At 44.5% G+C, this 13215-nt stretch overlaps 1 protein-coding gene across 2 annotated transcripts in view; it reads right to left on the bottom strand.

Annotated features, from left to right (window-relative positions):
* Positions 1-13215, bottom strand: part of ELMO3 (engulfment and cell motility 3) — a 284505-nt gene that overhangs the window by 97062 nt on the left and 174228 nt on the right. For both annotated transcript variants that reach the window (XM_069217282.1, XM_069217281.1), the window contains exons 14-15: positions 1877-1985; positions 1167-1303 (exon numbers count right to left, since the gene is read on the bottom strand). In XM_069217282.1, the coding sequence (XP_069073383.1) occupies positions 1167-1303; positions 1877-1985 (246 nt within the window). The remainder of the gene's footprint in view (positions 1-1166; positions 1304-1876; positions 1986-13215) is intronic.

Raw genomic sequence — 13215 nt, 5'->3', positions numbered from 1 at the left:
CACCAATCATGGTATGTATGCTCTCTCTACCTCCTTCAGATAACTGTACAATCCACCCATAGTTAGTCTGTGTCCAATCACCATCCTGATGACACCCTTATCCATGATGATCCACCTTGAGGGCACACCAAAAGCAACATGATGTGGTGAAATAAGCCACATCAGCTCTATCAAAATGCTATTCCAGGACAACCCATTCTTAAGGACCAGGTTTATGTTCCACATTACCTTAAATGTCTTGCTCAGCTAGCATGCTCAACTGTGGTGTATACAATATTGCTCAAAAGCAAGCTCTCTAACAAAATCTTGCATAGTATTAAAAACTAACCAAATGCAATTATCTGTCATGATGACATTTGGTAACCTTTCATTCATGTACACAATTCTGAGAAACCAGGTTAAAAAGGGCCATGCAGTAAATGATGTCACAGTAGATCTCAAAACTCAACCACACATCATCAAACAAACGAATATTCTGGAATATCCACTGTCAGTGATTGGTAGCACTACAAATTTTAAATACAGTCTTATGCAGTATAATCAGGGCACAAGAAATTAAAGAGGCTTCTATTTAAACTGAAGTGAGGGACTGGCTCTTTCAGACCGTCATGTTTTCTTTTGGGTAGTACAGCTAAACACTTGAGATAAGATGAATAAACAAAACTGATTAAAATACTGGTTACCACTGAATTAATGTTCTAACAGAAGAGACAATCAAATGACAAATGCAAGGAATTCTATTTTTGGCTGCCATAAAGAGGACAAGGAATGATATTTCAAGGCCACCATCTATTCCATCAACCATAATATATTCTCAGATTTCCAACTAACGTTACAGCTGCTTGTATATTTGTCATTCTGCTTGTCTCATCTCGTCCATACATTTCACTATAACTACATATTCTGCTTGCCTTGCATCATTATCTGGGATTAAAAAATTAAAACTCAAACTCTAATCCCAAACTAAACAGATTAACTTTCAATTCGATGGCTGCTTGTGGTAAAAATCAGAATTGAAATGATAATTTTACCAGTTCAAACCTAATTCCAAATGATGGTTTCATTTTAGATTATCACTTCATCACTGTCAGAGTTACTAACCAGCTAATTATCTTTGAATAATTATTAACAGATATAGGTTGTGATTTAACTGCTTGTTTGAGTACCTTGTCAAAGTCTTCTTGGGTGGCTCGCATCTCCTTCCATGTTTTGTTTAGAGTCTGGATACCAATACAGAAAAGTTCTTCAAAAAAGTGGTCCTGTGCAAAGAACAGCGGGTGGAATCCCTGACCCGTTTCAGAGGCTGCGCAATGGAGAAGAAAAACATTTGCTGTGCTAGAAGGCCTCAGTATTCACTGAACATGCATAGATTTTATGCCACATTGGTAAATACCCCTAAAGTTTGGGTGCACACTCCATGTCACTACGTTTTCCAAAGCCTCAGTTGCTCACATTCTGTGCCTCAGTGGTACCCAGTCCATGCCTACTGGCACCCACGGCCTAGTACAATGGCCAATATCCTTGTGTTGCATACTCAACAACCCTGTACCCCAGGGTTACAAGATCCTTTCCCAGTTACATACTACCCACACCACTGCAACAACTCACTGCTGCGCAGCAAATTCCCTTGTTGATGGCCACCCAATGCCCTGGGCATGCACACTTCTTACCTTAGTAGCCATCTCCCTCTGCACCTGTATCAAATATCCTGCACTCCAAAGTTACACACAAACATAAAAACCGAAAGTTTAAAGCTCAATGCCACCTTCTAATCCAGCTGTGTCTAAGTCAGCAGCAGTTTAGACAGTAAGTATTAAAACTGTGCTTGGAAATGCAAGTTGCTGTAAACAGCTGCAGTTATCACTTGAGAACTCACCAGTTTCACCTATGCGCAGGATCTCACACAGAATCAGAGTAAGCTGGATGCTGCTGCGGGCAAAAGGGCATTCATGCTTATCCTCTCGGCTACTGTTCTCCAGGACAAACTAAAAGATATATGAAATTCAGAGTTGTAGGCCAGGTTCTTGATTGCCTCTTTCTCAACCACCCATCCATCACATAACATTGTCCACCAAATATCCTTACACCTCCTCCAATCACAATGTGTGGTGTAGTAAGTAGGCTTTGTAGGGACAGGCAATTGGGTGCAGTGCACCTGACACTATGAAGTGTATTTGGTGCTGCCCGACTTAAAGGATGTACTTGCAGCTTTTTGTACATTTGACCCTCTGTTGAATAGTTAACAGTTAGGCACAGCGGACTTTCTGCAGCAAAACGTACAGCTGTATTTGGGCAGGAACGTTATCTTTTTAGAATGGCAGGCTGGTGGTGCCATTTTCTGTGAAGTTGGTTCACTATGGCCTGGCTGGTTGCCGATGCTATCTCTGCTACCTTGGAACCATGGTGTGGTTTCTCTGTGTATAGACAGTTGGTTATTCATGGCCATGTTTGGTTTTTGAAGAAGATATTGTTGTGTATTGACCGTATTCAAGAGAGAAGGTTAACTAGCAGGTAAGAGGTTACTGCATGGAACAGTTGACTGTTTATGTGTTTGGCTGTCTATGAAATGTTTGTCTTTAACTGCTATGATAGGCATTGCATAGTTTGTTATGATTGGCTATCTTACATGATTAGCTCTCTCTGCTACACTCGGTTTGGCTTTTTGCCGTTATTTTAGGTTGCATTAAATGGCTGGCATTGTGGTGCTTCTGGCTCTTGTCTAACTAGGTGGGTCTGTAAAGACATAGATGACTTTGTGCATGCTCTGTGTGGCATAGATGGCTACATGCAGTAGATTACACTGTTGCATTCGTCTTTCTTTACAATATTGCTTAGCCACTATCAATACAAGCAGGGGAAACATCACTTACAACGCGGTGAATGAAACAAAATGAATTTACCACGATGCATTTACAATGCATATGTGTTTACCACGCATGCCTTTACCACGCATGCCTTTACCACAAATTCCTTTGTAAAGGCATGAATGATAAAGGTGTATGCGTGGTAAAGGTTTTAAAGGTAAGTATTAAGTGGGTTGAGTCCAAATTGCTAGATTCAGTGATGCTGGATTTGGATGTCTGATCTGTTGTTTGTGTTGAGTTAAAAGATCTGGTCTGTCTGGAAGTTTGACATGAGGCACTACTGAGAGATCTAGTAGTGTTGTGAACCAAGGTTGTCTTGCCCAGGTTGGTGCTATTAGAATGAGTTTGAGTTTGTTTTGACTCAATTTGTTTACTAGATACGGAAGGAGTGGGAGAGGGGGAAAAGCGTATGCAAATATCCCTGACCAACTCATCCATAACGCATTGCCCTGAGACTGATCTTGTGGGTACCTGGATGCGAAGTTTTGGCATTTTGCGTTTTCTTTTGTTGCAAATAGGTCTATTTGTGGTGTTCCCCATTTTTCGAAGTAAGTGTTTAGTATTTGTGGGTGAATCTCCCATTCGTGGATCTGTTGGTGACCTCGAGAGAGATTGTCTGCCAACTGATTCTGAATCCCTGGAATAAACTGTGCTATTAGGTGAATGTGGTTGTGAATCGCCCAATGCCATATTCTCTGTGCAAGGAGACACAACTGTGTTGAGTGTGTTCCTCCTTGTTTGTTCAGATAATACATCGTTGTCATGTTGTCTGTTTTGACAAGAATGTGTTTGTGTCTTATTATGGGTTGAAATGCTTTCAACGCTAGAAATACTGCCAGTAGTTCTAAGTGATTTATGTGAAGCTGTCTCTGCTGAGTGTCCCATTGTCCTTGGATGCTGTGTTGGTTGAGGTGTGCTCCCCACCCTATCATGGAGGCATCTGTCGTTATTACGTATTGAGGCACTGGGTCTTGGAAAGGCCGCCCTTGGTTTAAATTTATATTGTTCCACCATTGAAGCGAGGTGTATGTTTGGCGGTCTATCAACACTAGATCTAGAAGTTGACCCTGTGCCTGTGACCATTGTGATGCTAGGCACTGTTGTAAGGGCCGCATGTGCAGTCTTGCATTTGGGACAATGGCTATGCATGAGGACATCATGCCTAGTAGTTTCATCACCATCTTGACCTGTATCTTTTGTTTTGGATACATGGCCTGTATTACATTGTGAAATGCCTGTACCCTTTGTGGACTTGGAGTGGCAACCCCTTTTGTAGTGTTGATTGTCGCCCCTAAGTATTGCTGTGTTTGACATGGCTGAAGGAGTGACTGTGTAGTTGAGTGAGAAACCTAGTTTGTGGAGGGTTTCTATGACATACTTTGTGTGTTTTGAACACCGTTCTTGCGTGTTGGTTTTGATTAACCAATCGTCTAGGTACGGGAACACGTGTATTTGCTGCCTTCTGATATGAGCAGCTACTACTGCCAGGCATTTTGTAAAAACTCTTGGCGCAGTTGTTATCCCGAATGGCAAAACTTTTAATTGGTAATGTACCCCTTGGAATACAAACCTTAAGTACTTTCTGTGTGAAGGATGTATCGGTATATGGAAGTATGCATCCTTTAGGTCTAGTGTTGTCATGTAGTCTTGTTGTTTGAGCAATGGGATTACGTCCTGTAATGTCACCATGTGAAAGTGATCTGATTTGATGTAGAGATTTTATGTTCTGAGATCTAATATAGGTCTTAGAGTTTTGTCCTTTTTGGGTATGAGAAAGTACAGCAAGTAAACTCCTGTTCCTTTCTGATGAATTGGTACCAGTTCTATTGCATCTTTTTGTAACAACGCTTGGACCTCCAGCTGTAGAAGATCCATGTGTTGTTTTGACATATTGTGTGTTTTCGGTGGGACATTTGGAGGGAATTTGAGAAATCCTATGTAATAACCATGCTGGATAATTGCTAGGACCCAAGTGTCTGTTGTTATTTCCTCCCATTGTTTGTAGAACTTGGTTAGTCTCCCCCCCACAGGTGTTATGTGTTGGGGATTTGTGACGTCGAAGTCACTGCTTGTTTTGTGGAGTTTTGGGACTTTGGAACTTCCCTCTACTTTTTTGGAATTGTCCCCCTCTATATTGTCCCCGAAAACTTCCCCGCTGATATTGGCTTTGATAAGTGGGCCTTGTTTATGAGGTTGTGGGTTCCGTGCTTTGTCCTCGAAAACCCCCCTCGAAACTGTGTTTTACGAAATGTGCCTCTGCTCTGTGGGGAGTAGAGTGCTTTGGCCGTATCAGTGTCCTTTTTAAGTTTTTCGATAGCAGTGTCCACCTCTGGCCCAAACAACTGCTGTCCGTTAAATGGCATATTCAGCACGACTTGTTGTATTTCCGGCTTGAATCCTGATGTACGCAGCCATGCATGTCTCCGTATTGTCACTGCTGTGTTTACAGTCCTAGCAGCTGTGTCTGCCGCATCCATTGCCGAACGTATCTGATTGTTCTAGATACTCTGTCCTTCTTCCACCACTTGCTGTGCTCTGTTTTGGAACTCCTTGGGCAAATGTTCTATAAAGTGTTGCATTTCGTCCCAATGAGCCCTATCATATCTGCCCAACAAAGCCTGTGAGTTGGCAATACGCCACTGGTTTGCTGCCTGTGCCGCCACTCTTTTCCCTGCCGCATCGAACTTATGGCTTTCTTTGTCTGGAGGTGGTGCATCTCCTGAAGTGTGTGAGTTCGCCCTCTTGCGAGCTGCCCCTACTACCACTGAGTCTGGTGTTAACTGTTGTGTGATGTACACGGGGTCTGTTGGTGGCGGTTTATATTTTTTCTCCACCCTTGGAGTAATGGCCCTTCCTTTCACAGGCTCCTGAAACACTTGTTTGGAGTGTTTTAGCATTCCAGATAGCATGGGAAGGCTCTGGTACTGGCTGTGTGTGGACGACAGTGTATTAAATAAAAAGTCGTCTTCAATTGGTTCAGCATGCAGGCTGACATTATGAAACGCCGCTGCCCTTGACATCACCTGTGCGTAGGCTGTACTATCCTCTGGTGGTGACGGTCTAGCTGGATAACAGTCAGGGCTGATAAAGATCCCACGCGTCTGGATCATCCTGACTCATCCCTGTATGAGTTGGGGATTGCATCATTGGTGGAGTGGCTACCGGTGATGGTTGTGGAGAGCTTTGTGGAGATGATGGCGGGGTTACTTGTTTAGCCACCTTCGCCTGTGGCTGCTTGTCTTTCTCTTGGAAGGCAAGTTTTTGTTTCATTCGAATCGGAGGGAGAGTACTGATCTTCCCAGTTTCTTTTTGAATGTGGAGCCTTCTTTAGGTGTAGTCTGGCTCCATTGCCTCTAGTTCCTGTCCAAATCTATGTGTTTGCATTTGTGAGGACAGGCCTTGTTCCTCTGTGTAGGAACTTGATTTCGGCTCCGAGGCCGGATGTTTCGGTATCAAAACCTTTTCGGCTGCCTTTTTCGGTTCCGACAAACTTTTTTGCTCTTTGGCGTACTGATCTCTCGGTGCCGACTTGGTTCGGTGGCGCTCTCTCGGTGCCGAGATTGCTCTGACCCGGTGTCTCGGGGTCGAGTCTGCTCTGACCCGGTGTCTCGGGGTCGAGTCTGCTCTGTGCCGGTATCTCGACCGGAGTCGGATGACTTTGACACATGCATGCCCTTTTTCGGTGCTGATGCCCGGTCACCTATTTTTCGGGTTAAGCCATGGCCTGTTGGCGGTGGCGTCCCCTGGGCTTTGCTGGTCTTTACGTGAGTCTTGTGTATCGACGTCTTACTCACGGTTTTCGGCATCTGTTCTGGATCGACCTCTTCCGAGTCCGAATCCTCAATGGAGAAGGCTTCCTCTTCTTCCTCCATGTGTTTTTGTCCTGTCGGCACCAACGCCATCTGTAGTCTTCTTGCTCTTCGGTCCCTTAAGGACTCTCTGGACCGAAATGCTCGACATGCCTCACAGGTATCCTCTTTGTGTTCTGGCGACAAACACAAATTACAGACCAAATGTTGATCTGTATAAGGATACTTGTTGTGACATTCAGGGCAGAAGCGGAATGGGGTCCGTTCCATTAGCCTTGAAGACGCATGCGGTCGGGCCGACCAGGCCCCGCCGGGGAATCGAAAACCCCAAAGGGCCACCGGAGCTCTTCAAAATTCGGTGTCGATCTGTTGTAACTAACCCGATACCGAACGCAAACAATAACGTCGAATTTTCCGAGTTTTTCACTAACTTTCCGAACCGAAACGCAGAGCGAAAAGGAACACGTCCGAACCCGATGGCGGAAAGAAAACAATTTAAGATGGAGTCGACGCCCATGCACAATGGAGCCGAAAGGGGAGGAGTCCCTCGATCTCGTGACTCGAAAAGTCTTCTTCGAAGAAAAACAACTTGTAACACTCCGAGCCCGACACTAGATGGCGGGATGTGCAAAGCATGTGTATCTGCAGCTAAACATGCCATCGAACATATATATATATATATGGAAAATGTCACTTCCACAGTGTACATCTGTTCGTGGCATTAGTCGCTGCAGATTCACATGCTGTGCACATCCCGCCATCTAGTGTTGGGCTCGGAGTTGTTTTTCTTCGAAGAAGTCTTTTCGAGTCACGAGATCGAGGGACTCCTCCCATTTCGGCTCCATTGCGCATGGGCGTCGACTCCATCTTAGATTGTTTTCCCCGCAGAGGGTGAGGTAGGAGTTGTGTATGCTAGTAATAGGGCCCATGCAATGGAGTGAATACTTATGTACATAATGTAGTTTAAAGTAATATATTTACAAATTTACAAATGTTCAAGATCAACTTCTAAACGGCTAAAGGCTCCCAGGGAGGTGGGTGGGCGCATGTGAATCTGCAGCGACTAATGCCACGAACAGATGTACACTGGGTAAGTGACATTTTCCGTTCGATGGCATGTGTAGCTGCAGATACACATGCTGTGCATAGACTAGTAAGCAGTTATCTTCCCAAAAGCGGTGGTTCAGCCTGTAGGAGTTGAAGTTGTTTGAAACAATGTTCGTAGTACTGCTTGACCTACTGTGGCTTGTTGTGCCGTTAACACCTACACAGTAGTGTTTGGTAAATGTATGAGGCGTAGACCATGTAGCTGCCTTACATATTTCGGTCATTGGAATATTTCCTAGAAAGGCCATGGTAGCACCTTTCTTTCTAGTTGAGTGTGCCTTTGGTGTAATAGGCAGTTCTCTTTTTGCTTTAAAATAACAGGTTTGAATGCACTTAACTATCCATCTAGCAATGCCTTGTTTAGAAATTGGATTTCCTGTATGAGGTTTTTGGAAAGCAATAAATAATTGTTTTGTTTTTCAAATTAGTTTTGTTCTGTCAATGTGTTACATTAACGCTCTTTTGATGTCTAATGTATGTAGTGCTCTTTCAGCTACAGAATCTGGCTGTGGGAAGAACACTGGTAATTCTACTGTTTGATTCAAGTGGAACGGTGATATGACTTTTGGTAACAATTTAGGATTTGTCCGTAGAACTACTTTATGCTTGTGTATTTGAACAAATGGTTCTTGTATGGTAAATGCTTGAATCTCACTTACTCTTCTTAGAGATGTGATGGCAATTAAAAATGCAACTTTCCATGTTAAGTATTGCATTTCACAAGAGTGCATGGGCTCAAAAGGTGGACCCATGAGTCGTGTTAAGACACTGTTGAGGTTCCATGAAGGAACTGGTGGTGTTCTTGGTGGTATAATTCTCTTTAGGCCTTCCATAAACGCTTTTATGACTGGTATCCTAAATAGTGAAGTTGAGTGCGTAATTTGCAGGTAAGCTGAAATTGCGGTAAGATGTATCTTAATGGAAAAAAAAGCTAGCTTTGACTTTTGCAAATGTAGTAAGTATCTTACGATGTCTTTGGCAGATGCGTGTAAGGGTTGAATTTGATTATTATGGCAGTAATAAACAAATCTTTTCCACTTATTTGCATAGCAATCTCTAGTGGTAGGTTTCCTAGCTTGTTTTATGACCTCCACACATTCCTGTGTAAGGTCTAAGTGTCCGAACTCTAGGACTTCAGGAGCCAAATTGCTAGATTCAGCAATGCTGGATTTGGGTGTCTGATCTGTTGTGTTGCGTTAACAGATCTGGTCTGTTTGGTAGTTTGACATGAGGCACTACTGAGCGGTCTAGTAGTGTTGTGTACCAAGGTTGTCTTGCCCATGTTGGCGCTATTAGTATGAGTCTGAGTTTGTTTTGACTCAACTTGTTTACCAGATATGGAAGGAGTGGGAGAGGGGGAAAAGCGTAAGCAAATATCCCTGACCAACTCATCCATAACGCATTGCCCTGAGACTGATCTTGTGGGTACCTGGATGCGAAGTTTCGGCATTTTGCGTTTTCCTTTGTTGCAAATAGATCTATTTGTGGTGTTCCCCAACTCTGGAAGTAAGTGTTCAGTATTTGGGGGTGAATCTCCCATTCGTGGATCTGTTGGTGATCCCGAGAGAGATTGTCTGCTAACTGATTCTGAATTCCTGGAATAAATTGTGCTATTAGGCGAATGTGGTGTGAATCGCCCAATGCCATATTCTCTGTGCCAGGAGACACAACTGTGTTGAGTGTGTCCCTCCCTGTTTGTTTAGGTAATACATCGTTGTCATGTTGTCTGTTTTGACAAGAATGTGTTTGTGGCTTATTATGGGTTGAAATGCTTTCAGCGCTAGAAATACTGCCAATAGTTCTACGTGATTTAAGTGAAACTGTTTTTGCTGAGTGTCCCATTGTCCTTGGATGCTGTGTTGATTGAGGTGTGCTCCCCACCCTATCATGGAGGCATCTGTCGTTATTACATATTGTGGCACTGGGTCTTGGAAAGGTCGCCCTTGGTTTAAATTTATACTGTTCCACCATTGAAGCGAGGTGTATGTTTGGCGGTCTACCAACACTAGATCTAGAAGTTGACCCTGTGCCTGTGACCATTGTGATGCTAGGCACTGTTGTAAGGGCCGCATGTGCAACCTTGCGTTTGGGACAATGGCTATGCATGAGGACATCATGCCTAGGAGTTTCATCACCATTTTGACTTGTATTTTTTGTTTTGGATACATGGCATGTATTACATTGTGAAATGCCTGAACCCTTTGTGGGCTTGGAGTGGCAATCCCTTTTGCTGTGTTGATTGTCGCCCCTAAGTATTGCTGTGTTTGACATGGCAGAAGGTGTGACTTTGTGTAGTTGATTGAGAAACCTAGTTTGTGGAGGGTTTCTATGACATACTTTGTGTGTTGTGAACACCGTTCTAGCGTGTTGGTTTTGATTAACCAATCGTCTAGGTACGGGAACACATGTATTTGCTGCCTTCTGATATGTGCAGCTACGACTGCCAGGTATTTTGTAAAAACTCTTGGCGCAGTTGTTATTCCGAATGGCAACACCTTGAATTGGTAATGTACCCCTTGGAATACAAACCTTAAGTACTTTCTGTGTGAAGGATGTATCGGTATATGGAAATATGCATCCTTTAGGTCTAGTGTTGTCATGTAGTCTTGTTGTTTGAGCAGTGGGATTACGTCCTGTAATGTCACCATGTGAAAGTGATCTGATTTGATGTAGGTATTTAATGTTCTGAGATCTAATATAGGTCTCAGACTCTTGTCTTTTTTGGGTATGAGAAAGTACAGAGAGTAAACTCCTGGTCCTTTCTGTTGGTTTGGTACTAATTCTATTGCTTCTTTCTGTAGCAATGCCTGAACTTCTAGTCCTAGAAGATCTATATGTTGTTTTGACATATTGTGTGTTTTCGGTGGGACGTTTGGAGGGAATTTGAGAAATTCTATGCAATAATCATGCTGGATAATTGCCAGTACCCAAGTGTCTGTTGTTATCTCCTCTCAATGTTTGTAAAATTTGCTTAGTCTCCCCCCCACAGGTGTTATGTGTTGGGGATGTGTGACTTGGAAGTCACTGCTTGTTTTGAGGAGTTTTGGGGCTTTGGAACTTCCCTCTATTCTTTTGGAATTGTCCCCCTCTATATTGCCCCCGAAAACTTCCCCGCAGATATTGGCTTTGATAAGTGGGCCTTGCTTGTGAGGTTGTGGCTTTGGGAGGTTGACCTCGAAACCCTCCCCTAAATTGTGTTTTGCGAAATGTGCCTCTGCTCTGTGGGGAGTAGAGTGCGCCCACGGCTTTTGCCGTATCAGTATCTTTTTTGAGTTTCTCAATAGCAGTGTCGACTTCCGGCCCAAACAACTGCTGTTCATTAAAGGGCATATTCAGCACGGCTTGTTGTATTTCCGGCTTGAATCCTGACGTACGCAACCATGCGTGTCTCCTTATCGTTATTGCAGTATTTACTGTCCTTGCAGCTGTATCTGCTGCATCCATTGCTGACCGTATCTGATTATTGGAGATACTTTGTCCTTCTTCCACCACTTGTTGTGCCCTTTTCTGGAACTCTTTGGGTAAGTGTTCTATGAAATGCTGCATTTCGTCCCAATGAGCTCTATCGTATCTTGCCAAAAGTGCTTGTGAGTTGGCAATGCGCCATTGGTTTGCTGCTTGTGCTGCAACCCTTTTACCTGCAGCATCAAATTTGCGACTCTCCTTGTCTGGAGGTGGTGCGTCTCCCGAGGTATGAGAGTTTGCTCTCTTGCGAGCTGCCCCGACAACCACAGAGTCTGGTGTTAATTGCTGCATAATATAAACAGGGTCTGTTGGCAGTGGCTTGTACTTCTTCTCCACCCTTGGAGTTATGGCTCTGCCTTTTACAGGATCCTGAAATATTTGTTTGGAATGTTTTAGCATTCCCGGGAGCATAGGTAAGCTTTGGTATAGGCTATGAGTGGAGGATAGTGTATTAAACAAAAAGTCATCCTCAATTGGTTCTGCATGCAAGGTGACGTTATGAAAAGCAGCTGCCCTTGAGACCACCTGCGTGTAGGATATACTGTCTTCAGGTGGCGACGGCCTCGCAGGGTAACAGTCTGGGCTGTTATCTGATACCGGAGCATCATAAAGGTCCCATGCGTCGATATCATCTTGACTCATTGCAGTATGAGTCGGGGATTGCATCAGTGGTGGAGTGGCTACCGTTGATGTGTGCATTGATGGTGGTGGAGATGGTGGTGGAGTTGTTTGTCTTGCCACCTTTGCCTGTGGCTGCTTGTCCTTTTCTTGAAAGGCAAGTCTTCTTTTCATCTTAATTGGGGGAAGAGTGCTTATCTTCCCTGTTTCTTTTTGAATGTGGAGCCTTCTTTGAATGTAGTCTGGCTCTACTGATTCAAGTTCTTCTCCGAACTTATGTCCTTGCATCTGGGAGGACAATCCCTGTTCCTCTGTGTAGGAACCTGTTTTCGGTTCCGAGGCTGGATGTTTCGGAATCGAAACCTTTTCGGTCGCCTTTTTGGGCTCCGAGGAAACCTTCTTTATTTTCAGCGTCGTGGTGTCTCGGTGCCGACCCATTTCGATGCCACTATCTCGATGCCGAATCTGCTCGGAGCCGCTGTCTCGGGCCCGAGATTGCTGTGTGGCGGTATCTCGACCGGAGTCGGATGACTTCGCCACAAGCGTGCCCCTTTTCGGTGCCGATGATCGGTCACCTAGTTTTCGGGTTAAGCCATGGCCTGTTGGCAGTGGCGTCCCCTGGGCTTTTATTGTCTTCTCGTGAGTTTTATGTTTCGACGTCTTACTCACGGGTTTCGGCGTTTCTTCTGGATCGAGCTCGTCTGAGTCCGATTCCTGGATGGAAAAGGTTTCTTCTTCCTCCTCGAAACGCCCTTGTCCTGTCGGCGCCGACGCCATCTGCAGTCTTCTCGCTCTCCGGTGTCTTAATGTCTTCCTCGACCGAAACGCTTGGCAGGCTTCACAGGTATCCTCCTTGTGCTCTGGAGACAGACACAAGTTACAGACCAGATGTTGATCTGTATACGGATACTTGTTATGACATTTTGGGTAGAAGCGGAATGGGGTCCGTTCCATCAGCCTTGAAGAGACACGTGGCCGGGCCGACCAGGCCCCGACGGGGGATCGAAAAAACCCCGAAGGGCCACCGGAGCTCTTCAAAAGTCGGTGTCGATCTGTTGTAACTAACCAGATACCGAACGCAAACAATACTGACGATTTTTCCGAGATTCTAACTAACTTTCCGACCCGAAACACGGAGCGAAAAGGGACACGTCCGAACCCGATGGCGGAAAAAAACAATCTAAGATGGAGTCGACGCCCATGCACAATGGAGCCGAAATGGGAGGAGTCCCTCGATCTCGTGACTCGAAAAGACTTCTTCAAAGAAAAACTACTTGTAACACTCCGAGCCCAACACTAGGTGGCGGGATGTGCACAGCATGTGTATCTGCAGCTACACATGCCATCGAACA

Source organism: Pleurodeles waltl, chromosome 12 (assembly GCF_031143425.1).
Source record: "Pleurodeles waltl isolate 20211129_DDA chromosome 12, aPleWal1.hap1.20221129, whole genome shotgun sequence".
NCBI classification, from domain to species: Eukaryota; Metazoa; Chordata; class Amphibia; order Caudata; family Salamandridae; genus Pleurodeles; species Pleurodeles waltl.
Note: the sequence above shows the minus strand (reverse complement) of the source record. Positions and strands in the feature narration are given on the sequence as shown.